The sequence below is a fragment of the Ambystoma mexicanum genome, chromosome 1q (assembly GCF_040938575.1).
Source record: "Ambystoma mexicanum isolate Mex_15411 chromosome 1q, UKY_AmexF1_1, whole genome shotgun sequence".
Lineage (NCBI taxonomy): Eukaryota > Metazoa > Chordata > Amphibia > Caudata > Ambystomatidae > Ambystoma > Ambystoma mexicanum.
Genome location: NC_090922.1, coordinates 390,546,853 through 390,572,418, shown reverse-complemented (window position 1 = coordinate 390,572,418; position 25,566 = coordinate 390,546,853). Strand labels below are relative to the sequence as shown.

Here is a 25,566-nt window from a genome sequence, read left to right as displayed (position 1 = left end):
CCCTAGGGGTTCCCCTTTTAACTTTCTCTTGCTAACCTTGTGCGAACTGCAGTTCCCAAGGGTACAAAAGGGATTTTTGGAACCCTTTTACATTTTATTAGGTGAGACCAGCACCCCCTACCTTATGTGGAGTGCTGGGGAGATACTGAGTATCCCCTTCCCCATTTCAAATGTAACATTTATGTTACAAGGACAAACTTACCTTTAATGGCTGGTGAACAGTCACCAGTGAGAATCTCATACTGGCCCCAAGGGGCCAAGCCTAGTGAGAGTGAATACAGAGGGGCAAACTGATTTAACAGAGCTTTGCACTCCTCCTGTTGTTCCAGTGTTAGATCAGAAGCGAGATTAACTCCTTCTATCTGTGCATCTAAAGGCAAAGCTCCCAGTTCAGGTGTAAAGACATAGGCCTTTAGGTGGTTGGTGTGAAAGACCCTGGGGGACTCCTTAGGATTGCCTAAGTCCACCAAATAATTGACCTCTGCAGGTTTTCCCACAACCTTGAAGGGTTCAATCCATTGGTTCTGAAAGGCCCTTTGCCTTGTAGGGACCATAACTAGAACTAGCTGGTCTTGAGTAAACTCAACCATGTTGGCCTTCTGGTCATGTCAATGCTTCACCAGAGCCTGACCTGCTTTCAAGTTATCTGAAGTTTCTGTCATCATGTGTGTCATTCTCCTTCGGAGACCTACCACATAGTCAGTGACTCTCACTGGCTTGGGGGAAGGAGCACTCTCCAACCCCTCCTTGATTAGGGCCAATGGACCTCTAACCGGATGACCATAGAGAAGCTCAAAGGGACTGATCCAACCCCTTCCTGAGGGACTTCTCTATAAGCAAGGAGAAGGCATGGCAGTAGAAGATCCCACTTTCTTCTAAGGGGTTCTTCTAAAGCACCTATCATGCTCCTCATAGTTCTGTTAAACCTCTCTACCAACCCATTGGTCTGGCGATGGTAGGCTGTTGAGAACTTGTAGGTCACTCCAGAGTTTTTCCACATGGCTTGCATGTAGTGGGACATAAAGGTTGATCCCCTGTCAGAGATAACCTCCTTAGGAAAACCTACTCTGGTAAAAAAATACCAAGCAGGGCCTTAGCCACGGCCTGAGCTGTGACAGTCCGCATAGGTATTGCTTCAGGATACCTGGTAGCATGGTCTCCCACAACCAATATAAATCGATTGCCTAAAGATGTTGGAGGGTCTAAGGGACCAACAATGTCGAGTCCTACCCTCTCAAAAGGAACTCCCACCACTGGGAGAGGCACCAAGGGTGCCACATTCTTGGCTCCACTCTTGCCAGATGTCTGACAAGTGTGACAGCTTCTACAGAATGTATCTACATCAGACTCCATCGTAGGCCAGTAGAAATAAAGATAACTCCTTTTGTTGGTCTTCTTAAAACTTAAGTGACCAGCCAAAGGAATCTCATGGGCTAACTGTAGAAACGGAGGTCTCACTTCCTGGGGCACTACAAGTCTCCTGTAGTCTCCTGGGATAGTCTCAATAGGCTCACTGTAGAAGAGGCCATCTTCCCAGTACAACCTGTGCTTCCCTGGCTCTTGCCCTTCCAGATAGGAAGCTGCCTGTTGGCGAGATCCTTAAAGAGTAGGACACTCTCTTTGACCTCTGCTGAAGTCTGCCCTACAGGGGCCACCTTCTACCAGTAAGGACTGCAGCTCAGGATGGTCTTTAGGATCCAGATCTCCAACAGAGTGAATGTCTTCTTCCAGCTCTGTGTCATCAGTAGCTAACTCAACCTCTTCTGGTTGGATCTCACATTCAGCCTCAGCTGGTGGAGTAGTCACAGGTGTGACTTTGGAATGTCCTCTCAGGGATGTCCTGGTTTAATGCACAGGAGTGCTATCTTTCTTGTTTCCTGAGACCTTGGGTTTCCCATTTGTCTCTTTCTTTCTGGAAATAGAAGTTGGCTTTTCCTGTGGACTGGGTGTTATAGGTTCTTCTGTAACAACCCACTGAGAGTCATTTAAAGTGAGCTCTCTGGCCTTCTAATGGGTGCTTGATACAACTCCAAGAATGTTTGAGTCATTCCCCAACAGGACTCTCCCAGGCTCCTCACTTTGTACACTGACAGGTATTCTTACAGTCATATTGTTGCACTGGATGAGAGCTGGTGATATTGGGACCATCTGAAGAGGACCTCCAGCAAGCTTAGTGGGACCTTTGGGTGCCTTAGCAACATCCTCAGGTTTGAAAAAGGTTTCATCCACCACTGTGATCCTGGCCCCATTGTCTCTAATGGAAGGGGCCTCCTGACCATTTACAAGATTTACAAGTACACTGTCCTTGTAGTATTCTTTTGTGTTATCTGGTACAGGAGTTATACACATCTACATTCTGCTGTTCCCACAGACCCAGGGACACTAAAGAAACACTATCAGAGACTCCAATGGGGTCCTCAACCAAAAGTTGAACGTTTCCACTTGCCATATGTACTTCTCCCTCAGGGATGAAGGAGAAGGAGGCAGTGCAGATCCCTGAAGTTTTACCCTTACACCTGAGATCCCCTTTCACATGGTCAGTTGACCCACAAGCATAACATTTTCCAAATGTTTTGATAAATGGGGGCTTCTGCTGACCTCCCTCTGGTTTGGCACCAGAGGTTTCACTAGACTGACCTGGTTTCCCATGTGGCTTACCCTCCTTATGTTTGTGGCCCTCTTTTGGATGGAAGGTTTTAGAATTATCTTTGTCATCTTTCTTGTGCTGCTTCCCCTCATCCTTTTTAGGCGTGGTCCCAGAATCCTTGTGAGTAGCCCTGTTGGCAACCCACAAGTTAGCAGCTTTTGCTAGCTTCTTGCGATCAATCTCTTTAGAGTCAGCCAAGTGCTGTCTAGGCTCAGGAGAGCAGGCATCAAAAATACATTCCAACAAAAACAGATTTCTCATTCCTTCAAAAGAGTTCACTCTGTAACCCTTAACCCAACCATCTAAGTGTTTCAAACATTCACACACCCAGGTAGCCCAAGGGGTACCATCAGTCTTTTTGAGGGTCATATACCTCTTAAGGTACCGGGAAGGAGTTTTCCCAAATCTAGCTATCAAAGCTAGCTTCACATTTTCATACTCCAATCTTTCAAGTTCCCCCACCTCCATTACAGCATCAGTTGCAACCTGGGGGAGCCTAGAGAAAAGGCAAAGAATCAACTGATTCCCTGTGAAAGCCTGAATCCCCTAGTTATATTCAAAAGCACCAACCAATTCAAAATATCAAGTTTCACATCATACATACTCACTGTTTCTTTAGGCATGCAAGGTATCTTGGGACTGGAAGACCCAGAAGACTCTTGGATAGAAACATTTTCAAGAGACCAATTCTTCATTTCAAGAGCATGTTGCATTTTCATTTCCCTTAGTTTGATGTCCTGATGTTTGTTTTCAGCTTGGAGTTGCAATCTTTTGAACTGTAACTCCAGTCTCATTTTTTCAAGAGAGACACATTCTGGACTCAGTACTGCACATGTTAGGGTCCCTGTGGCTAAAGGTTGAGGCATAAGGGCCTGTAGAGGTAAATAAGGCCTCTCTTCCTGAGACTCCTCTGACTCGACTGACTCTTGAACAATATTAGAGTTAGACTCTGAATTATCATCCTCATCATCATTTTCCACATTTCCTGGGATAGTAGGTGTGACAGGCCTACGACCCAGACTTTGATTATTCAACAATCTTGCAATTAGTTCATTTTTCTTTCCTTTAACAGGGAGATTCCTGGCTTTACACATTTCTTTCAGTTGCTCTACTGTTAAAATGATCAGGGCTTCCTGTCTGAACTTATCCATATCTGGCATGTTACAATTGATTTTCTAGTGGAGCTTAGCCTGGTGAACAAAAGTAAAGCAAATTCTCAATGTAACAACTCTACAATATATCCTCACCGCCTGCCACCAGTGTTAGGCAAAGTTTGTATGCCGTACCCTCTGGGACCGCTACACACAACTCTGACTACATGTATAGGAGACCCAACCTTTGGTATAAGCTTGTACTACACAGTTTTGGTAGCGTGTTGAGCAGCTAGGCTTATCTCAAGAGGAGTCAATGTGAGCTGTAGTGGAGTTACACAGAGATGTACAGTTACAGGTATTCAAATAAACTCTTACTCTCAAGGTTTCTTGCACAAACAATTATTAATTTATTTATCAGTCAGTTAGAATAAGCCTTCTTCAGAAGGGAGCAATATAATAGTAACACACAAATACACTTCAATACTGTACACTCTTAGTTTCTAAATCAGTAAAGACCCTTTTGGAATGGCCCACAGACACAACCTACACCCACAGGTGACTTCAATAACTAGGGTGCTGGGGACATTAATATCTTACTGTTGGCATTTAGAATACTTTTAGAAGTTGGTAAAGGCAAAGATTATTAGAACAACAAGAGACCACAAATAATCTTAAGCAGGCAAATACTTTTGGATCCTCCAAGAAGAGTCATACAATGCAATAGGCTAAGGCAAAGTCAATCGGCAAAAGTCTAGGATAAGATGAAGCACTTCTGGTAAGTAAATGGAAAAGTATTTGCACAAGTTCTTAGGAGTCTTTGATGAAAAGAAGAATCAAATGTAGGGCCACAAGCTGAAAAGGCTTGTTAGTTGTAGAAGTTGCAAGCACTCTACAGTAAGAGGTAAGTTCTCTCAGACCTTATACAGTACCTTAGAAATGAAGAAAAAGATGCAGCTGATGACCTCTGTTCCTGTGCAGCTCTGCAGATCTCGCTGTTCCTGGGCTGCAGTCATGGGGACAAGAGGGGGACGTCGGGGGACTCCTGCAATGCATTGGGACGGTCAAAACCTGCAACCAGCAAACTTTACTTTCAGTGGCTGTTCAGTGTTTCAGCTCCTCGCGTCTTCTGCAAATAGCAACACCGAGGTTACTGGCTGTCGAGATGGACTTTTTATTGGCTTCTGGCGTCCCGCACTCTGTTGAGGGGGCTCAGGCTTGGTCAGTCCTGCTTCTTGGGAGTCCGGAGGATCTTCCAAAAGCTCTAGGCCAGCTTAAAAGCAACGCACAAAATCTGGTGTTCCTCTCCCTGGCTATGCGGTTTCCAGCAGCAACTCTGTGGAAATTCAACCAGCTCTGAGATGGATGTCCAGGTGGCTTACTTTGGAGTTGATTAGTCCCACCAACTCAAGGGGTGAAGTCGTCCTTGCAGGGGAATCTCTATCGATGCAAACTTGGCATTTCGGCACTGCAGTAGGGCGTCACCAGGCAAAACAACGGTCCAGAAGTTGCAGCAGGCGTCCTCTTCCAAGTTCTTTTTTGGTTCTTTCGCCCAGTGGTCGACTCTGCCTTCCAAGCCAAAAGACTTGGATTTTATTCAGTTCTCTCCCATTCATTCCAGCCTGGCTGTCAGTCACCCAGCGGGGGGCTGTCCTTGCCGGACAGTCAGCCGGCCAATCTTCACAGAGTGCATTTGGGTCTCCTAGGAGACTAAGCATAGGGAGTTCCGGGCACCTCCCTCACTTCCTGTCTACCACAGACACTCTGGAGACAGAGGCGGGTTTCACTTGTGAATCTCGCCAAAGGCGAAATTAAGAAAGAGGCCAAACCTGGTTTGGCGTGCAGAACAAATATCAAGAAGGATCTTTCCACAAAGAAATGGCGAAAAAAGAAGACAGGGGCCATTTTGACAAAGATAGCTCCTCTGGGTGCTTTACTGTAGCTACGAATGCAGCCCGCGGTAAAGGCACACCATGATAGTTCAAACGAAACCACTGCCACCAGCCATTCAGTGTGAAAAGGGTAACATAAAAAATGTTACATGAGAAACTAGACAAAGGGGATACTAGGTAACCCCTCCAGCACTCTATTATAAGATAGGATGCGCTGGGTGCAGAAAGTTACAATGGTAAATTGTTAGGCAAAGTTTGAATGCAGTACCTTCTGGGAACACTACAAACAACTATGACTACAGGTATAGGCAAACCAACCTTTGGTATCAGCTTATACTACACAGTTTTGGTAGCGTGTTGAGCAGCCAGGCTTATCTCAAGAGGGGAAATGTGAGCTGTAGTGGAGTTACACAAAAATTCACAGTTACAGGTATTCAAATACACTCTTACACTCAAGGTTTCTTGCATAAACATTTATTAATTTATTCATCAGTCAGTTATAAAGCCTTCTTCAGAAGGGAGCAAGGTAATAGTAACACACAAATATACTTCAATACTGTACACTCTGAGTTACTTAATAAGAGAAGACCCTTTTGGGATGGCCCACAGACAAAACCTACACCCACACGTGACTTCAGTAACAAGGGTGCTGGCGACACTAATATCTTATTGTTGGCATTCAGAACACTCTTTAAAAGTTGGTAAAAGGCAAAGGTTATTAGAACACAAGAGACCACGCATTTCTTAAGCAGTGCAGATACTTTTAGAGTTCACTAGAAGAGTTATTCAATTCAATAGGCTAAGCCAAAGTCAATGGGCTAAAGTCTAGGATAGGATAAAGCACTTATGGTAAGTGAATGGAAAAGTATTTGCACAAGTTCTTAGGAGTCTTTGATGAAAAGAAGAATCAAATGTAGGGCCACAAGCTTATTAGACTTGTGAGTTGTGGAAGTTACAAGCACTTCTACAGTAAGACGTAAGTTCTCTTAGACTTGTTTTACATTACCTTGGTAAAGAAGAAAAGATGCAGCTGATGACTTCTGTTCCTGTGCAGCTCTGCAGATCTCACTATTCCTGGGACTCAGTCATGGGGACAAGAAGGAGGATGTCGGGGACTCCTGCACTGCACTGGGACTGCCAAAACCCACAACCGGCAAACTTTCAGTGGCTGTCTCGCGTTTCAGCTACCGCAAATAGCAACAACGCGGTTCCTGGCTGTCAATGTGGACTGTCCTTGCTTCTGGGGTCCCGCACTCTGCTGAGGGGGCTCAGGCTTGGTCAGTCCTGCTTCGTGGGAGTCCAGAGGATCTTCCAAAAGCTTTAGGCCAGCTTAAAAGTAACACACACAATCTGGTGTCCCTCTCCCTGGCTATACGTTTCCTGCAGCAACTCTGAGGAAATTCAACCAGCTCTGAGATGGGTGTCCAGATGTCTTGGTTTGGAGTTGATTGGTCCCACCAACTCAAAGGGAGAGGTCCTCCTTGCAAGGGCTTCTCTGTCAATGCGAACTTGGCAAGTTGGCACTGCAGTAGGGTTTCACCGGGCAAACCAACGGTCTAGGAATTGCAGCAGGCATCCTCTACAAGCTCTTCTTCGGTTCCTTCATCCAGTGGTCGACTCTGCCTTCCAAGCCAAAAGACTCGCCTTTTATTCAGTTCTCTCCCATTCATTCCAGCCTAGCTGTCACTCACCCAGCAGGGTGGCTGTCCTTGCCGGACAGTCAGCCAGCCAATCACCACAGAGCGCATTTGGGTCTCCTAGGAGACAAAGCACAGGGAGTTTCAGGCACCTCCATCACTTCCTGCCTACCCCAGACACTCTGGAGCCAGAGGTGGGTTTCACTCAGAAACCCCGCCAAAGGCGAAATGAAGAACGAGACCAAACCTGGTTTGGAGCGCAGAGAAACTCTCTAGAAGGACCTTTCCACAAAGACATGGCAAAAAACAAAGACCGGGGACCATTTTGTCAAAGAGCTGTGAAAAGCTGCGGTAAATGCAAACCATGGTAGTTCGGACTAAACCACTGCCACCAACCATCCTGTGAGGAAAGGGTAACATGAAAATGATACGTGAGCAGTTAGACACAGGGGATACTAAGTAATCCCTCCAGCACTCTATTGTAAGATAGGTTGTGCTGGGTCTAGCAAGTACACTGCTAAGTAAAGTCAATTTCACTTTACTGTTCTGGGAAACAGTAGTTTATCCCAGAGAAGGTATTTAAACCTTGGGAAATCTAAAAGACTTCCCTGTGTCACTGCACTGAAGGTGCTGTGTGACAATATGTAAACGATGATGCCTGTGGAGTTTGTTAGACTCCATAACCAAAAGAAACAAACACAGAAAACACATTGAACGGAAAAGTTCAAAATCCCAAAGTGTAGCAAAAGAGCTGGAAGTCTCTATGGTGGGAGGAATTGGCACATTTCTGAGAATTCTCCCTAACATAAGTAAAGTCAATTTCACTTAACTGCTCTTGGAAACAGTAGTTTATCCAAGAGAAGGTATTTAAACCTTTGGGAAATCTGAAAGACTTCCCTGTGCCACTGCACTGAAGGTGCTGTGTGACACAATGTAAAAGATGATGCCTATGGAGTTTGTCAGACTCCACAACCAAAAGAAACACAGCGTATAAAATCACATTCAAATACATGAGAGTGGAAACGAAGGGTCACACTCTCTCCAGCTTAAAAAAAACAAGTACTAAGGGTGTGGGGGGGTGAGGGGGGGATTAGCACATTTCTGAGATTTCTCCCTAACAGTCCTCCATCTTGTCCCCAAGACTGAGGCCCAGGAACACATGATCTGCAGAGCTCTAACGGAACAGACACCAGCCAAAGCCCTTTTCTTCTAACCAAAGGTACTGTAAAGTCTAAGAGAACTTACCTCTTTTTGTGTAACCTCACTTGTTCTCAGTGAAGACTTGTCTTGGTTGCTTCTGGAGAGTTGCTAACAGCTTCTTTACCTCACAAGCCTAATCAGCTTGTGGCCTTACTTTGATTTCTTCTTTTCTACAAAGACTTCTAAAACATTGTACAAGACTTTTACCTACCTGCAAAGAAGTGCTTCAGCTCAGCCTGAATTTCGTCCCATTGACTTTGGCCTGACCTGGCTCCTTGAATATCTCTTCTTCCCTCTGACTCTGTGTTTAGCCCTCCTTCCAGGAAGGGGTTAACTTACTTTGCATTGGAGGTTACCAAAAGTACTTACGTGCTTCAGAATATTCAGAGATCTCTTGTTTTATTCTAATAATCTGTTTCTTTGACATACTCCTGAGTATTGTTCTAAATGCAACAGTAATATATTAATGTCCACACAGTCCTGGCTATTGAAGTCATTTGAGGGTGTAGGAAGTGACTGTGTATCATCCCATATGGGTATTTACTGATTATGGGAAACTCAGCGTGTGTATTTTGGAGTGTATGTGTGTGTTACTATTATATTGCAAAACAGAGGGGGGTCTGGGAAACTCTCTACCAGCACGAGCACAGCCCATTGACTTGTTCTTGGGTGAATGGCCCATGGGAGAGTCTTAACCAAGTATTTAGCTCACTGTTCTTTTCACAGAGAAGAAATGTCCCCGCATATCAGTCTTTGTCCTGCCCATGGGCAGTCCAGCACCAAAATGCTAGGCAATTCTCCTCTGAACAAGAGTACCACAGCAAATCCGTACACGTGTTTCAGCCTTGTTGGGCATCATCAGTGAGGTGAAGCTGTGCCTCTCTAAGAGGAGTGAGCAAGGGGTTCACGTCTGAATTTCCCCGGTAACTTAGGGTGAGACCCAAAGTTACTTGGTATGCAAAACAGAGCGGGGTCTGGGAAACTCTCTACCAGCACAAATACAGCCCATTGACTTGTTCTTGGGTGGATGGCCCCTGGGAGAGTCTCAACCAAGTCTTCAGCTCACTGTTCTTTTCACAGAGAAGAGATTTCCCCGCATATCAGTCTTTGTCCTGCCCATGGGCAGTCCAGCACCGAAATGCTAGGCAATACTCCTCTGAACAAGAGTACCACAGCAACCCCATACACATGTTTCAGCCTTGTTGGGCATCATCAGTGAGGTGAAGCTGTGCCTCTCTAAGAGCAGTGAGCAAGGGGTCCATGTCTAGATTCCCCTGATAACTTAGGGTGAGACCCAAAGTTACTTGGTAGGCAAAACAGAGGGGGGTCAGGGAAACTCTCTACCAGCACGAACACAGCCCATTGACTTGTTCTTGGAAGGTTTACTCAAACTCACTGTTAAATAAATTAATAATTGTTTAATCAAGAAACCTTGTGTGTAAGAGTTTATTTGAATACTTGTCACTGTGAATCTCTGTGTAACTGCCCTACAGCTCACGTTGACTCCTCTTGCGATAAGCCTGGCTGCTCAACACGCTACCAACCTGTGTAGTACAGACTTATACTAAAGGTTGGGTTCCTATTGCCAGGAGGTCAGGGTTGTTGTAGTGCACCCAAAGGGTACTACATACAATCTTGTCTAACAATTGCAATTTCAGTTGTTTCATTGATATGCATGAAAGCTATGAGCCACTGGTTACATGTGATTTTACCTAATGAAAAAATAATGAAAATCATTTTAACTATATTATACTTAGCTATCTACATGTACATGCACGCTGCATCTTTCTGAAAGCTGCATTTAGTCTGACTTGATAGTTGCATTTAGCCTGTTCTGATAGCTGCCTTTAGCCTGTCTTGCTAGCTGCATTTAGCCTGTCCTGATAGTTGCATTTAGCCTGTCTTGCTAGCTGCATTTAGCCTGTCCTGATAGTTGCATTTAGCCTGTCCTGATAGTTGCATTTAGCCTGTCCTGATAGTTGCATTTAGCCTGTCTTGCTAGCTGCATTTAGCCTGTCCTGATAGTTGCATTTAGCCTGTCCTGATAGTTGCATTTAGTCTGCCTTGATAGTCGCATACTGTAGCATATATTTGAGTGCCTCTCACACCCTGAACTGCTACCCCTACTGAACCACCGTCCTACCCTGAACTACTGTACCAGATTACCTATCATTGCCAGCACATCTTGCCCATCCTGAACTGCATACCATGTACTTGATTACCTGCTATCGTACGCCAGCCCTTCTTGCCTATCAGGAACTGCCTACTGTGTAACACATCACTATTAACCTACAACACCTCTCACTGCCCACAAACAGAATGAAAACGTCCCTAAAGCTTACAGCTTACTCTGTACTGAGCCTCCTTACTATCATGGCACTCGCACCCGCTGCCTCTTGCCCACCTAAAGACAGGAACATGCGGCTAAGGGCCAGACTGTCCCAACTACATGAACCATCATCCTACCATACTTTCAGGGGCTATACCAGCCTAACTAACCCAACAAACAAACAATCTCAACATCCCAAACCCGCTCCCCTGCCCCCAGGCGCCCCTCCCACCAAGCAGCTACCATCTCAAGCTGTGACCTCAACTAAAAAGAGGGAACCCTCCACTACCTTACCAACGAGAACCCTCCCGCTTACTTGCTCCCTCATTAATGCTAGATCCATGGTTGCACACGCCACTGAGATCTCTGACACCCTAACTAACGAGAACCTAGACCTGCTATGGATAACTGAAACCTGGCTCCATGAAGCTGCTGGCCCTGCCATTATGCTAGCAATACCAGACGGCTACCAACTGCTAAGAGCCGACAGACCCAATACCAAAGGAGGTGGCTTAGCTATTATCCACAAAGCCAACCTGCCTATCAGACTAGCTACTACCACGCCACTTCAGTCGTGTGAACTCCTCACTGCCAAACTTCATCTCTTCTGCAACCGCACTCTCACCATCTATGTGATCTACAGACCACCTGGACACCTAGGCACCTTCGAGGACGACCTAACTAGTATCCTGAATAACAATACAAAAGACCACATGCAAATCCTACTATTAGGAGACCTCAACTTTGGTTTCAATGACTGCAACGATAAAAATGCCACATCTGTTGCAGCATTACTGCATGACTTTGGATTAACGCAAAAAGTCACTACCTCCACCCATTCCAAAGGTCAGACCCTTGACTGGGTTGCTGACCTAAACTGCAACATCAGCATTACCAGTATAACTCCTCAAATTTGGACAGACCACCATCTTATTTCATTCTCCGCCTCACTTGACCTCACCCATCCTAAACAGATAATAATGACCCTGCCACTCCCCACCAGAAGCAAAAAAGACATCACAGCAGAACAACTCCTTCCACACCTCCTTGAACAATGTAGACAACATTACAGACCCATCCCTACTTGTAGAAACCTACAATAACACCATGACCGTGGCATTAGATTCGCCCCCACTAAAATCAGGAAAGGCAAACAACTCTCCCACCTAAACAACTGGTTCACACCTCAACTAAAAGACCTTAGGACTCAAAAAAGAAAACTGCAATCTATATGGCGACACTCGCCTACTGAGGAGAACAAAGTCAAGTTATGCACCCATGCCAAACAATAGAAAAAGGAAATTATCAGCACTAAAAAGCACACCTACAACGAAAGAATAACCAAAGCCAAATCTGACACCAAGGAATTATTCTCCATCCTGCGTGAAATGGAATCGCCCATACCGCAAACGGATAACACCCCCAAAAATCAACTCTGGTGCACCAACATACAAAATGCCCTTGCAGGAAAAATTAGCTCTCTTCAAAATAAAATTGCAAATAAAAAAGCCGCCTTGCTATTGCCACCTGAGCCCATCCCCTTGGCACAGCCCTCCCCAAACCAGGCCCTTAACACCCCGGAGCCCTTTAGCTTCAAACAAATAACTATACTTGAGACAGAAAAAATCATACTCTCCCTAAAGCCATCTAATTGCAAAGGAGATAACTGCCCTCCTCAAATTATAAAAGATGCAGCGAGAGACCTAGCTCCCTTCATCTCAAAACTGATCAACCCCTCCTTTAAGACCAACCTAGTGCCCAATAACCTTAAACAGTCTTGGGTGTTACCCCTGCTAAAAAAACAAACTCTGGACCCGCCATCCCGACAAACTACAGACCCATCACCACTGTCCCGTTAGTACTTAAAATTATCGACAGGGTAGCCTACCTGCAAATCCAGGATTACCTTGAAACCAATAACCTTCTAGGCTCACGACAATCTGGCTTCCGCCCCCTTCACGGCACTGAAACAGCCCTGATTGATCTTAAGACTCAAATTGACGAGTTGAAGGATAGTGGAAAATTAGCTATGCTACTCCTCCTTGACTTATCGGCAGCCTTCGACCAAGTAGATCACGCAGTTTTATGCAATCACCTCAGCTCCGCTGCCCATTTTGGGTTCAAACCTTTCTTGCCAACCGGACTATGAGAGTCTTCTCCCCCCTTGAAGCTGCTGATCCCATGCAAGTCTCCTGCGGTGTCTCCCAGGGATCATTTGTATCTCCTACTATGTATAACATCTTTACCAAACACTTGTTTGACACGTTGGATAGACTGGGTGTCATCTACACTAACTATGCAGATGACACTCAGATCCTCATCCCCCTTTCAGGAAACTACGTGGAAGACTCAGCTTTGGTAAATAGGATATACCTCCTCATTCAGGCATGGATGGCATCCCACGGCCTCTGTCTGAATGACGACAAAACAGAGATTCTAATCCTCGGCACAGAAACAGCGATTAAAAAACTCGACCCTAACTATGCCTACATTTAACATAGACAACAATATCATCAAAGTGATGCCTGCAGTCAAATCCCTTCGGGTCTACTTGGACTCAGCACTCACTTTCAAAAAACAAATTAACTCCCTAGCCTCCTCCACAACCTATACTTGTAAACTGATCCGAGCATGCAGGCCATTCCTAACAGAGGCCAGCTGTATTACCCTAGCCAATGCACTTATCATATCCAGACTGGACAACTGTAATGCCCTATATGCGGGATCAGACAAGTATATCCTTAACAAACTCCAAACTCTCCAAAATAACGCGCTCAGAGTAGCCCTAAACATACCTAACAGAGACCATGTCTCCACCGCCAGAAGGAACATCCACTGGCTAAAAATCAAAGACAGGATCACCCTCAAAACTCTTTCGCTCACATCCAAGTGCCTCAACAATATAGCTCTTCCCTACCTAGTGAATAGAATTAACAAGAGAATCTCAATCCGCCCCACAAGAACGACTAATGCCTTCACCTTGCTGGTGCCTAGATACAAAAAGAGCACAGCTGGCGGCGCCAGCTTCCCAGTCACAGCTGCTCAAACATGGAACAAACTCCCCATAGAACTCAGAAAGGACCAACCCTACCCAAGTTTCAGGCGCAAGGTGCTCTCATGGATATGCTCCAACAACATCTAATGTGTTCTCCCTCCCTAACAGAACCTCTCGTCCTGAGCGACACCTTCCTGACCATGCCCTTATGCTAACCGTGCCACCCTATCCCCTAGGTACCCTAGGGACCCCAACCTCCACTGCTAGTACCTAGCCACCTCACTGACCTCACTAGGACCACTAACTCTGGTTGACCACTACTCCTACTACTTAGCTCTCTCATGCTTCCCGACACCTGGAAATCAACTGCACAACTGTATTCAGACTCAAGCGTTATTTAACTATCCTACGACATATCTCCTTGCTTCCAACACCTGCATTAATTGTATAAGCACTTGCAGACTATAATGTTGTAGAACTTTTCCTATTTCCTACTTTTGTGTGTTCACTGTAACTAAGTTCTCAAGTATCCTTGTAATGTTTGCGCCCGGCTACCTGCGGGTTTGGTTTCGCGCTATATCAAACAAACAAACAAACAAACTAAAAGAACTTAACGAAAAAAAGAACTATTTTACTTTGAATTAGGCGGGGTTTGTTAGGGAGAATTCTCATAAAAGTGCTAATTCCCTTCACCTTCGAGACCCCCAGCAACTTTGCTGGATTTTGAGGACTTGATTATTTTTCCTGGAGAGAGTGTGAACCTTTTTTCCCACTCTCTCATGTATTTTGATGTGTGTTTTACTCTCGTTTTCTTTGATTATGGAGTTTTAGACAACTCCAGAGGTATTATCTTTTCATGTGTTACACAGCACCCTTTGTGCAGTAACAGAGGAAAGCCTTTTTAGAATTGACTTTACTAGTCTTTTTAAATTCCTAGACCCAGTACACACTATCTTTCAATAGAGTGCTGGAAGGGTTACCTAGTATCCCCTGTGTCTAGAAACTCATGTAGCAGTCAGTCAAATGCTACCCTTTCCTATCGAAATGGCTGGTGGCAGTGGTTTTACAACGAACTACCATGATTGTTCCCGACCGCGAACACCAGTAGCGTTAAATCGCGGGAGCAATGTTTTTCAAGATGGCGTCTGAGCCTCCTTGGTTTAAACGGGTCCCGGTCTTCTTTTTTCGCCATTTCTTTTTGGAAAGGGCCTTCTAGAGTTTGTCTCTGCGCGCCAAACTAGGTTTGTTTTCTATGCCTTTGGCGGGCTTCAGGACTGAAGACTGCCTCTGGCACCTGAGTGTCTGCGGTGGGTAGGAAGGGAGGGAGGTCCCCGAAACTCCATGTTCTTATTCTCCTAGGAAACCCAAATGCAATCTGTCGTGATTGGGTGGCTGACTGTCCGACAAGGACAACCACCCTGCTGGATGAGTGGCAGCTAGGCTGGAATGAATGGGAGAAAACTGTTTAAAAGACAAGTCTCTTGGCTTGGAAGGCAGAGTCGACCACTGGAATGAAAGAACCGAAGACGAGCTGGAATTGGACGGCTGCTGCAACTACTGGACCGTTGGTTTGCCCAGTGGAGCTCTGCTGCAGGTCCTAACCGCCAAGTTCATTTCGACAGAGAAGCCCTTCAAGGACGACTTCTTCCTTTGAGTTGTTAGGACCAATCAACTCGTATGCCACCTGGACACCATTCTCGGAGCTGGTTGTATTTTCCTCAGAGTGCTGCAGGAAACCGAATAGCCAGGGAGAAGGACAACAGTTTGTGTTCTTGAAGGCAGCTACCGGAATCAAAGATTTGCCAGCTGTGTGATCAGTCCCAGAGCAGTGCAGGAGTCCCCCGACGTCCTCCCCCTTGTCCCCACAACTGAGGCTCAGGAACAGGGAGATCTGCAGGAACTGCCAGGAACAGAAGTCTTCAGCTGCATCTTTTTCTTCAATATAAGGTACTGTGAAAACTGACCAAGAGAACTTCCCTCTCACTGCGAATGTTTGTGAAACTTTGGCACCTTGCAGGCCTAGTCAGCTTGTGACCCGACATATAACTCTTTCTTCTGAGAACTACTTCCGAGAACCGTGGCAAAGTCTTTTCCGTTATCTACCAGAACCATTTTTACCTATACAAGACACTAGCCCATTGACTTTGACCTACCTATTGCATTGGACCAACTCCTCTAATGAACTCAAACTATTTGCACTGTTTTAAAGTAACTCTACTATTCGTTTTATTAACTTATGCCTTTTTGCTCCTACTTCAATTGCTCTGAATGCCATTTTGCTCCTACTTCAAAGTAGTTTAATGTTTCAGAACCGGTTAGTGTGAAGTATTGTAGGATATTTTTGTGTGATATTGATTGCCTCCTTTTAGTGAATGATTTCTAAATGACTGTGTAATACATTAATAAGTGTTTTACCAAGAAACCTTGAGTGTGTCTATTTCAATACTTATAATTGTAGACCTCTGTGTAACCTCATTACAAGCTCACATTCCCTCTTGAGATAAGCCTGGCTGCTCCGCTCGCTACCAAAAACTGTTGTTTCACAGACTTATACCAAAGGTTGGTTTTGCTTACACCTGTAGTCCTAGTTGTGTGTAGTGGTCCCAGAGGGTACTGCATACAAACTTTGCCTAACAGTTACATAGTTTACTACAAAGGGGTAATACTTACCCTGAATGGAATACAGCAATTCTAAAATGTATATACAAAGTTAGTACTCACCTTTGAATTGCAGACTGCCATTCTGAAAAGTATATACCAAGTTATTACTCATCTTTGAACTGCCTACTGCCCTTCTGAAAAGTAATTGCCAAGTTCTTACTTACCTTTGAATTCTGTCTGCTATCATAAAAGGTATATAAAAGGTTTACTACAAAGTGGTTTTTCATACCTTGAACAGCAAACTGCCATTCTACAAGTATTTTACACTGTGGTTTACTTACCAGAAGTATTGTATTGTGTTTTATACCGTGTTCATTGTTTAGGATAGTACTTACTTTTTTAAAGAATTCTCTTTGCCTGATATATAAGTGTATGAGTGTTTCTTTGAAGCAACAAGTTCTTTGTACCTTCTTACAGCCCTCTCTCCCTCCCAAGATAAGCCTGGCTGCTCTGCCATAGCTACCTCTACATTGGGCGGTACAAGCCTCTACTAAGAGTTGGAATTATACGTTGCCCAGGAGATAGTTTTATGAAGTCCGAACCCACAAAACAAGTAATTATCTCTTCATGTGGAATTCTGCTGTGACGATGTCCCCTGTTTGGCCAGGCGATGTGTGTGAGTCGACCAAAAAGGGTTAGGGCCGACCACCCGTTATGTGATGGGGGTCCGGATGGTGATATAGGGTGAATCCCATGTTCCCCCCAACAACACCAGGGGTTCCAAACAAGCAGACGCCACTTGCGGTCTACTCTCACATCAAGACGTTATACTCAGCCCATTTGTAAGGCGAGCAAGAACCCCACAATCTGGAGCCATGCAGACCCATGGCAGAAGGAAATTGTAACAGCTATCCCTTTATATCAATCCTATGTCGGAAGGAAGTCACCACCATGGCCCACGCTTAAGTGGACCAACAGGGGGAGCATAGTGACAAGTGAGACGTAAAGATTACCAACCTAGGCTAGAGTGGAGTGCTGCCCCACTGGGCATCGCAACCGATGAACAGGAGCCGGAGCACTCACCGGACCCGGTACGTTTCGGTGCCATGACAGTATTCAGCTGTACATGTGCGAAGGCTGAAGATTCCATTGAGTCCGTCAAGTTGAACATGCAGGAGGAGACACATTGCATTCACCTGAGTACTTACTACAGAGATGATCTCCAGGCCACAGTCACTATTACACCCATGTTCAGGCCATAGACCATACTCCACTTGGAGGGAAGGATAGGGGGCTTATAAATACTTGGAGAAAGCACCAGTTTCTCTGGGTGTTTGGAGCAGCGGAGCAAGCAGGCATGGAGAGATGGAGGTGCAGAGAGAACTGAAGGAGCAGGAGGTGCTCAAGTTGGAGGAGGTTACCAAGGTACAGTTGAAGGAGGATGTGACGAGAGAAGTGATGTTGCAAGTGGGGGAGAAGGCAAAGAGAAAATTGAAGGTGCAGGGGGAAGAGGATAGAGGTTGGAAAAGAACATCACATCGTGAAGGAGGGGGGAGGGGAGAGGTTAGAAGAGGGCATCAAGGAGACAAGGGGGAAGCAGAGGTTGGAGTAGAAGTGGGATAAAAAGGAGAGGCAAGCACAAGGGGAGCCAGAAATGGGTCCCACCATAGAAGGAAGAAGCTGTGAGGGAAGAGATGTGGAAGTTGAAAGGGGAAGCAGACAAAGGAGGCTCCTGGAGGCATTGGAGCCAAGGAAGTTAGCAGTTCACTGGATTCTTTTTCTAACTTTATACCAAAACCAAACACTATATTATAAGAGAAAGTAAGAGGAGTTGAGCTCTTCTTTTCATTCAGGCTACTATTAGAGAATACAAGAATATTTAGGGCGATGTTCTTATTGATTGTCAGGCGAGTGCATCAAGTATTTATTCACTGTTTGCCTCAACCATGTGTGCTACAAGCTCGATAGGTTTACAACAAATTAACAACTTCACCAACCTCAGATCTAGAAGCAGTTTTGCACTTGGTGAATTTTGCAATCCTGTCAGCATGGAATGAAGGCGGCTCACGCTGTATGTTGCTGTGGAGACAGGTGTCGCATAGGGATTGTTCTCTCTGATGTACTTGCGACCAGTAAGTGGAGTAGAAATTCGAAGGGTTTTTAACTACAGGAAAATAAAGATGTTTAAATACAATTTGTTATGGCGCTAGTATGAAGTGAGGCAACAATCTTGGTTACCCTAAACATTAATCAAAGATAAACCCCCAGATTTGTCTCATAACAGTCTTAGTTCCTTTTAAAATTACCCAAAAGGCAAGTGGGCAAAGACTAGCTAACAGAATGTATGCGCCTTTCCTTTCTAAATAATGTTTTTATTCAATAAAAGATACAACTTTAAATTCCACAAATTCCCAACACTTTTTTTTTTACATTTCACAATGACCAGCCCTTTTAAAGCCCATCATGGTGAAATGCACTCAGAGCACCCAAGTGGGTGCCTATGATAAATTAGGGTCTGGGTCGCGCACTTATTACTAGTGTAAATCATAGGGCTGTGCCAGTGCATCATTTGTGGCGGTGCATGTCCCCAGGAAATACAGGTGACCGGTCTCATTTCTCTGAATCACATGTGTGAAATTAGCGCATCCTCTGCCTTGCAGGATTTGTGCATCTAGAGTAGAGCGTGAAATAAGCACATTGACAAGTCTCTTATGCTATAAATGTATTCAAATTGTGTTAAACTGGCATATGAATATGCTGAATGTCAGTTAACCACAATGTTCTCAAAATGGAGATTAAGGCACAAAAGTATAATTTTCAGACGTTTTATTACCCTTTCAGTGTACAAAGTGACAGGCTAGTTATAAGAATCAATAAGCAAAGTGTCTGGTTGTTTGAATCTCGAGGTGTCAGGAAATGAGATGAAGGAAGGGGCTATTCTCTCAACAGTACACGGCCTCTCCCCTCTTACTCTAAAGGGGTTCTGCCAAAGAAATAGTCAATCTTATCGAGTTCCAGAAAACAGCTCAAATAATTGCAGGCCAAGTGAAAGGTGTAAAAAAAGCATTCAAAATGCCCTTTAACTCTCAACTAAAAGATAAAAGTAAAAATCAAAAGGCTTACTTCTCAAGGAGGATGTTGTCACTCCTCCCAGGTTTGGATTGGTGGGGGGTGTCACATCCTCTGTCCCTTAGCTGGGTTGTAGAGTTTCTCCAGCTGTGAACCCACTGTTCGCTTGCAGCCACACACCTTTGAAGTCCTACTGCACATTGTCTGATAGGAGGTTTTTGTACAGCAGGCTTGGGGTAGACTGGTAACCACTTCCTGCAGCTGGGTCCTAGCCAGGCTGGTGCTTCTAAACAGATGTCACTTATGATGGTGGGGTTGAGTGGAGAAGGATGTTTCTACTATCCCCAGCTCCTCTCAGGGTCCTCCCATACCCTGTTCATTCCTGGCCTGTCCTTCCTATGCCTCAGCGTAATGGTGACGGCTCGTACCACCAGTTACCTTTACAGTTTCCCCTGGATCAACAGGCTCCTCTCGACCATCCCTATTTTATTTACCAGGGTGTGCTCTCTATAAAGGTCTGAGCCGCTGCCCCCTCTATGCCTTTAACCCTTTCTTAGCTGTGACAAATCCAGGGAATGTGTCCCTTTTCTCCAAGGTTGAGCCATCCCCTTTGAGACGAGCAAGCTGAGCCTGCTACGTAAAACACTCTCTATGGGGCAGTGCAAGCGAGATCTCACTGGGGATGACCCCCACATAGGGGACGAGGACTCCCCAGTACACAAATCTACACCATCACCTTTAGTACCAATGTCCCAAGTTTTTTCAGCTCATATGGGGATTGATCATAATTAATGAGAAGGCAGTGGGACCTTTAACTGTGCTTGGTTGTGCTGCTGACGACTCCTGGAGGCCTGACCCAGAGGACCAATGGTGTGGTATTTCTTGTCACTGTCAGAGGCCTAAGAAAGCTCAGTCCTGTACCTGGAGGGGAGGAGGCGTTGGAGAGCTAAGCTGCGGTTGGGAGAGGAGAGGGCCAACCCGAACAATGCTACAAATAGTTGTAACCTAGGCTGCACCGCAGAGCCTGTAAAGCCTGGAGGTGGAACCACGTCCCATACACGGTGGGCAGAGAGCCTGTGGAACAATGACAAACACAGGAGGGCTGCGAGTTCCAAGCTACGGGATTCCAGGTGGGGGGAGAACGAACCGCCACTGAAATGGGACCCGGAAGCAGGTAAAAACCAACGCTCAACCAGAGAAGGTACAACAACGAACCGCTGACCCGAGAATAGCAGTTCAGACACAGTCCAAACAGCCGCCTTCCTCAAAGAACACTACAAAGACACACGTATGTGGTTCACAACGAGAAGAGCAAGGAGGATGGCAGAGCTCCAAAGTGTTCCAAAAGGGAACGAAACAGACACAAAGTCGAGGAGAGTAATGAAAGGCCCTGAGGGGTACCAGAGATTTGAGACAAACAGATAGGCCCAAAGGGGACAAGCAAGATTGTAATACCCTAACAAGTTGTTAAGAAAGAGTGGAGCCTAAAAAGATTGCCTAACAAAGGGGAAACAAAACCCCATACCATAGAAGGGATTACCAGACACCCGAGGAGAAAGGAAACACCCACAGGGGGAGAGTGGGAAGCGAAGACCCCCAGAGGGTTTATTAGGAAGCAAAAGGAAACAGTAACTCCTGGAGAGTTTAGAATGAAGGAGAAGGATAGCTGAGAGCCAAGAGCACAATCAGGGCTGCAAACCATAGCCACTCACAGAGCGTGGAGAATCAGAGCAAAGCAGACCCTCAACTAAAGTCTGCCAGTCCATATGAGACCCCGAAACCTTTCACTTGCAGAAATCTGAGACACTCTGGAGGGGTGGAGAAGAAACATTATTTGGACTTGTGAAAAGCTTTCAACTGTCCTGCAAAGTCAACTAAATAAATCCATTCATAATGTATTCCTTAGTACTTCTTTGCTCTTGCCAACACCCTTGTGATTGGGTATGCAGTGAAAGAAAGTCACCTGGATTATTTGATACAGGTCTAGTATGTCCATTGTGACATACTCTTGGAACGCAGCAGCCACTTCACAGTCACGGCTGTAGGGCGAAGTGCCTTGGCCGAGCATAATGTGAAGAGGTGGTTTGCCGTCAATCAGCACTACCACGGATTGTCCATAAAGGTAGACCTGATTATTATAGTCAATCCATACTTCACGGAGGAGCGTAGGATTTCGCCTTGTTTGTTTATATTTGGAACTAAGGAACTTGCTATTTTTTAACTACAAGAGCAGGTAAAAGCCTGAGAACTTTCAAGACACTTTTCAATAGACATTTTTAGCAGGGGGTCACACAACAAACAGCTCAAACCAAAGAAGGGGAGCAAAGAACACTTCTCTGGGTTACGTTTTATGTTTTGTTATTAGTGGTAGAGCCAGTTAGTACCATAGCATAGGGCTGGACAGAGGACCCGTTTTGATTTATGAAAGACACCCTGAAAAGCACCTTTTTTTGTTTTCTAGAATAGGGACCCTGCATCATAGCAATAGGGCTGGATGAAGCATTGTCTAGACTTTAATAAAGAGAAATAGTTTGAACCATATTCAGTTGTCCGTCTCCTGTATCTGACCTACCACATTTAGCAAATTTTAGTATCTTCTACTGAGCCCTCTTCACCAAGGTCGCTCTTCTCCCTTTCCAACATGTTATTTTCCTCTGTCCCTTCTAAATGAATATCTCTCTGCAAATTGTTATCACCAGTCGTCTTCTTTGCAATAGAATCCTATACTATTCTATATTCTCTCTTTTCTGTACTGTCGTCATCTCTTCCTCTTACTAGATGATACCCTTTGACTCGCTCTCACAGGTGGTATTCCTCTTTTGCTTTTGTAAAATACTTTCTCTCTCTGTTCCCAGCTCTCATTTCCCCTTTGGGACCGCCTTGGTATCTTTATGCCCCAGTCAAATCAATTCCCTTCTGCTTAAAGGGTTCCCCCTCCTCAAACTCCAATAAAACTATCTTGGCTAAGCTTACCTTTCCCCATGCTTCTCACACTTCAACAGGCACCAGTACCTATTTCTTCGGCCCCTCTTCTGGCCTCTATTCTTTCCAAGCCTCCATTCTTGGGGTCTATCAGCATCTGCAGTCATCCTGCTGGCAGTTCTCCCACAGACTGACAACCCCTATCTGGGCTGGCTCCTTTTAGTTTCCAGTTTCTCCTACCCTTGGAACGTGCCTGAACATGGCTGCACCTGGGCAGCAGGGCCAAAACTCTCTTGGCTAAGCTTAACTTTCCCCATGCTTCTCACACTTCAACAGGCACCAGTACCTATTTCTTCGGCCCCTCTTCTGGCCTCTATTCTTTACAAGCCTCCATTCTTGGGGTCTATCAGCATCTGCAGTCATCCTGCTGGCAGTTCTCCCACAGACTGACAACCCCTATCTGGGCTGGCTCCTTTTAGTTTCCAGTTTCTCCTACCCTTGGAACGTGCCTGAACATGGCTGCACCTGGGCAGCAGGGCCTGGTTTAACTGCTGATTGGTCCATGTTCCCAAGGTCATCTGGTGTGCCTGGGGGCCAGTCTAAGGTAATATGAGAGCTGGAAGACATGTGTATTTCTCCTTTGGCTGTCTGATTAGCAAGGATGAATGCCTGCCTGTCTGTGTTGCCTGTGTGGACACCTGAGGCTATAAGCACTTTGGAGGGGCTCTCAGTGTTTTATTATTTGGTTTACTCAGTGTTTACAACATTCTTATGGGTTCCTGAATGTTCCTGAGGTCATAGCCATTAGCTGTGTGTTTGCAGACGTTTGTCCGTCCACAGACCCAAATAAGTCCATCTATGCAGATCTGCAAACCCGACACACAAATAAAAATTGGCATGGAGGGCATTTGGGAGCTTGTGGACCCCACAGGGGGATCATAGGAAGTTCAATGAAGCTATCCTAGGACAGAGGACCTGGGACCTTGCAACAGTATCCAATTCATGAGTGTCTGGCTAAAATTCTATCCTACAGATTTGGGACCAAAGAAGATAACATGAGGGTCCCATATTCACAGGCATATCAGACCTTGTTTTGTTGGATACCAGGCTGCAAGCACAAGTGCTGAAGAGTACTTTGTCGATACAAAATGAAGTAATGGGTGCATAATGTCAGTAGGCCCCTATATTTTTGTGCACGTGGGTTATGAAAGCACATCTCATAGAATGGGATTTAAAGGCTCTATCCTCTAAATTGACTGTTTTAAAGTAACTGTACATCAAAGCCCATTAAGAGCATAATATTTGCAAAAGGCAAGCAGTGGTAAAAAGGTTATGAAAGCTACTGTTGTCACTCTGCCCTTCTGTGGATAGTCAACCAAGTACAAATGACACAAATAAGCATACAAGTAAATTAATTAGCTGAGTGCATGATAACATGTTCTTGTACACTTATATAATGTTGTACAATTAAGCTTAATGTCACAGGAAGATGACAATAACAGACATTCAATGAGCAGCAATACAGGATTTTCTTTTTCTACTGCAAAATACACAAGTGAGATGAGTGGGTGTCTGAAATGCAAAGGTTAAAGGCAGGAATGAGAACACAAACAAAGCCATAAAATATCTATCATAAAAAGGCTGTGAAACAAGTTTTCATTGCATGGATCTATTCAGTTGGGCGTAGTTGGGGTTGTACAGGACAGTGTGCCTGTATGCTTTAAGCCCGGCCCTCTGTGCTGTGTAAGAAAGCAGCGTTTAAAAATGTCAGACGCTGTGGGGTAAGCATGGAACTGCTGCAGGCTGGGCTAATTTGCAATTCAGATGTACTAATGGCCCATGACAACAATAGCAATCAATTGATTTGAATATGTAAAATCATAATCCAAATGCAAAGAGATCTGAGGCTACATAAAGTGCATAGGGTGGAGGTAGGTCTGTAGAAGGGCAAACATTGGGTGAACATCTAGTAAGCGGAGTGTGTGCATATATGATATGTTGAACATTTAAGGATAAAAATTAAGGTAGGGATAAGGCATTGTGGTTTATGTAATATATATGAAGGTGTGGATACTATCCAAGGTAGTTTATTGAAATCGGTGTTGCGCCTGGCCTTCTCTATCCACAATACTGTTATCCGCCACGAATTTGGGTTGATAGTCCTATTGAGTTAAATGGAGGTCCCTATGGAATTACATGAAGAGTCAGCAAACCTCCAATGAACTCACTGTATTTTGATCTTAACCTTATGATATTGAAAAATGGCCCAACATCTCTGATAAATTACACTACCCAAATGAACACCCTACTCCTTGAGCTTGATGTTACACACCTAGATCTAGTTGCACGCCCCGCTTATGTTAACAAAGAATTATATGAAAAAGATTGGATCTTTACGATCTAATCATTGAGTCAATATAAAACCTTTGGAGAATATGCCAAACAGAGGGTCCCACCTTCCCCTTACATCATCTCTTTTCCTTGCCAAAATACTCAGACAACGTATATACGATTTAAACTGAACCAGTTCCATACTCGGGAAAGGGTGTCGAACTGGGCAATTGAAAAGGAAGGCATACCTATTACTAAATGTAGATTCCCAAATTGCAATGAGTCTATGGAATCCTTGAAAAATTAAATTTTAGAATGTATATATTTTAAGGTACATCGCACTAAGATGTTGATTAAATTTGTTAATCCAGCTTTTGGGGATTGTATGGATAGTTTATGGGCAAGAATGATGATGGGAACTCACAGACCATTGATTTTTGTTCTAGTTCGGTTTTTGTGAATCATTGATCTTGAACTCCTTACCTGTGAAGCACTGTCTGTTTAAATATTATAATCGTGATAAATGTATGCCATGCTCTCGAAACCTGCATGGCAACTGAATTGTAATGATCTCCTGGTTCTGTATGCTGTAGGACTTGAGTTGAATTGCAACATTGTACACTTCATTTGTAAGACTAAAGTTACTTTTAATCAATTTGAATCGGTTAGGCCTGTATACATTTTGTTCTTCATACCAATTTGCACATTTGCACCTTTTGCATCGTGCAATATTTGCACATAATATTAACTCAAACAACTGTGCTCAAGTGAAAGGATTTGGTACTTTGCTGAATATCAGTTTGAAATTTTAGGTTATGTTTTCCTAGCAAATAGATGGTTCTCTGCGCTGTT

General features: G+C 44.7%; 1 protein-coding gene across 5 annotated transcripts in view; it reads right to left on the bottom strand.

Moving 5' to 3' along the window:
* The window catches only part of RBL2 (RB transcriptional corepressor like 2), a 953,306-nt gene that overhangs the window by 572,489 nt on the left and 355,251 nt on the right, over positions 1-25,566 (bottom strand). For all 5 annotated transcript variants that reach the window (XM_069639547.1, XM_069639538.1, XM_069639539.1 and 2 more), the window contains exon 9: positions 18,390-18,556. In XM_069639547.1, coding sequence (XP_069495648.1) covers positions 18,390-18,556 — 167 coding nt within the window. The remainder of the gene's footprint in view (positions 1-18,389; positions 18,557-25,566) is intronic.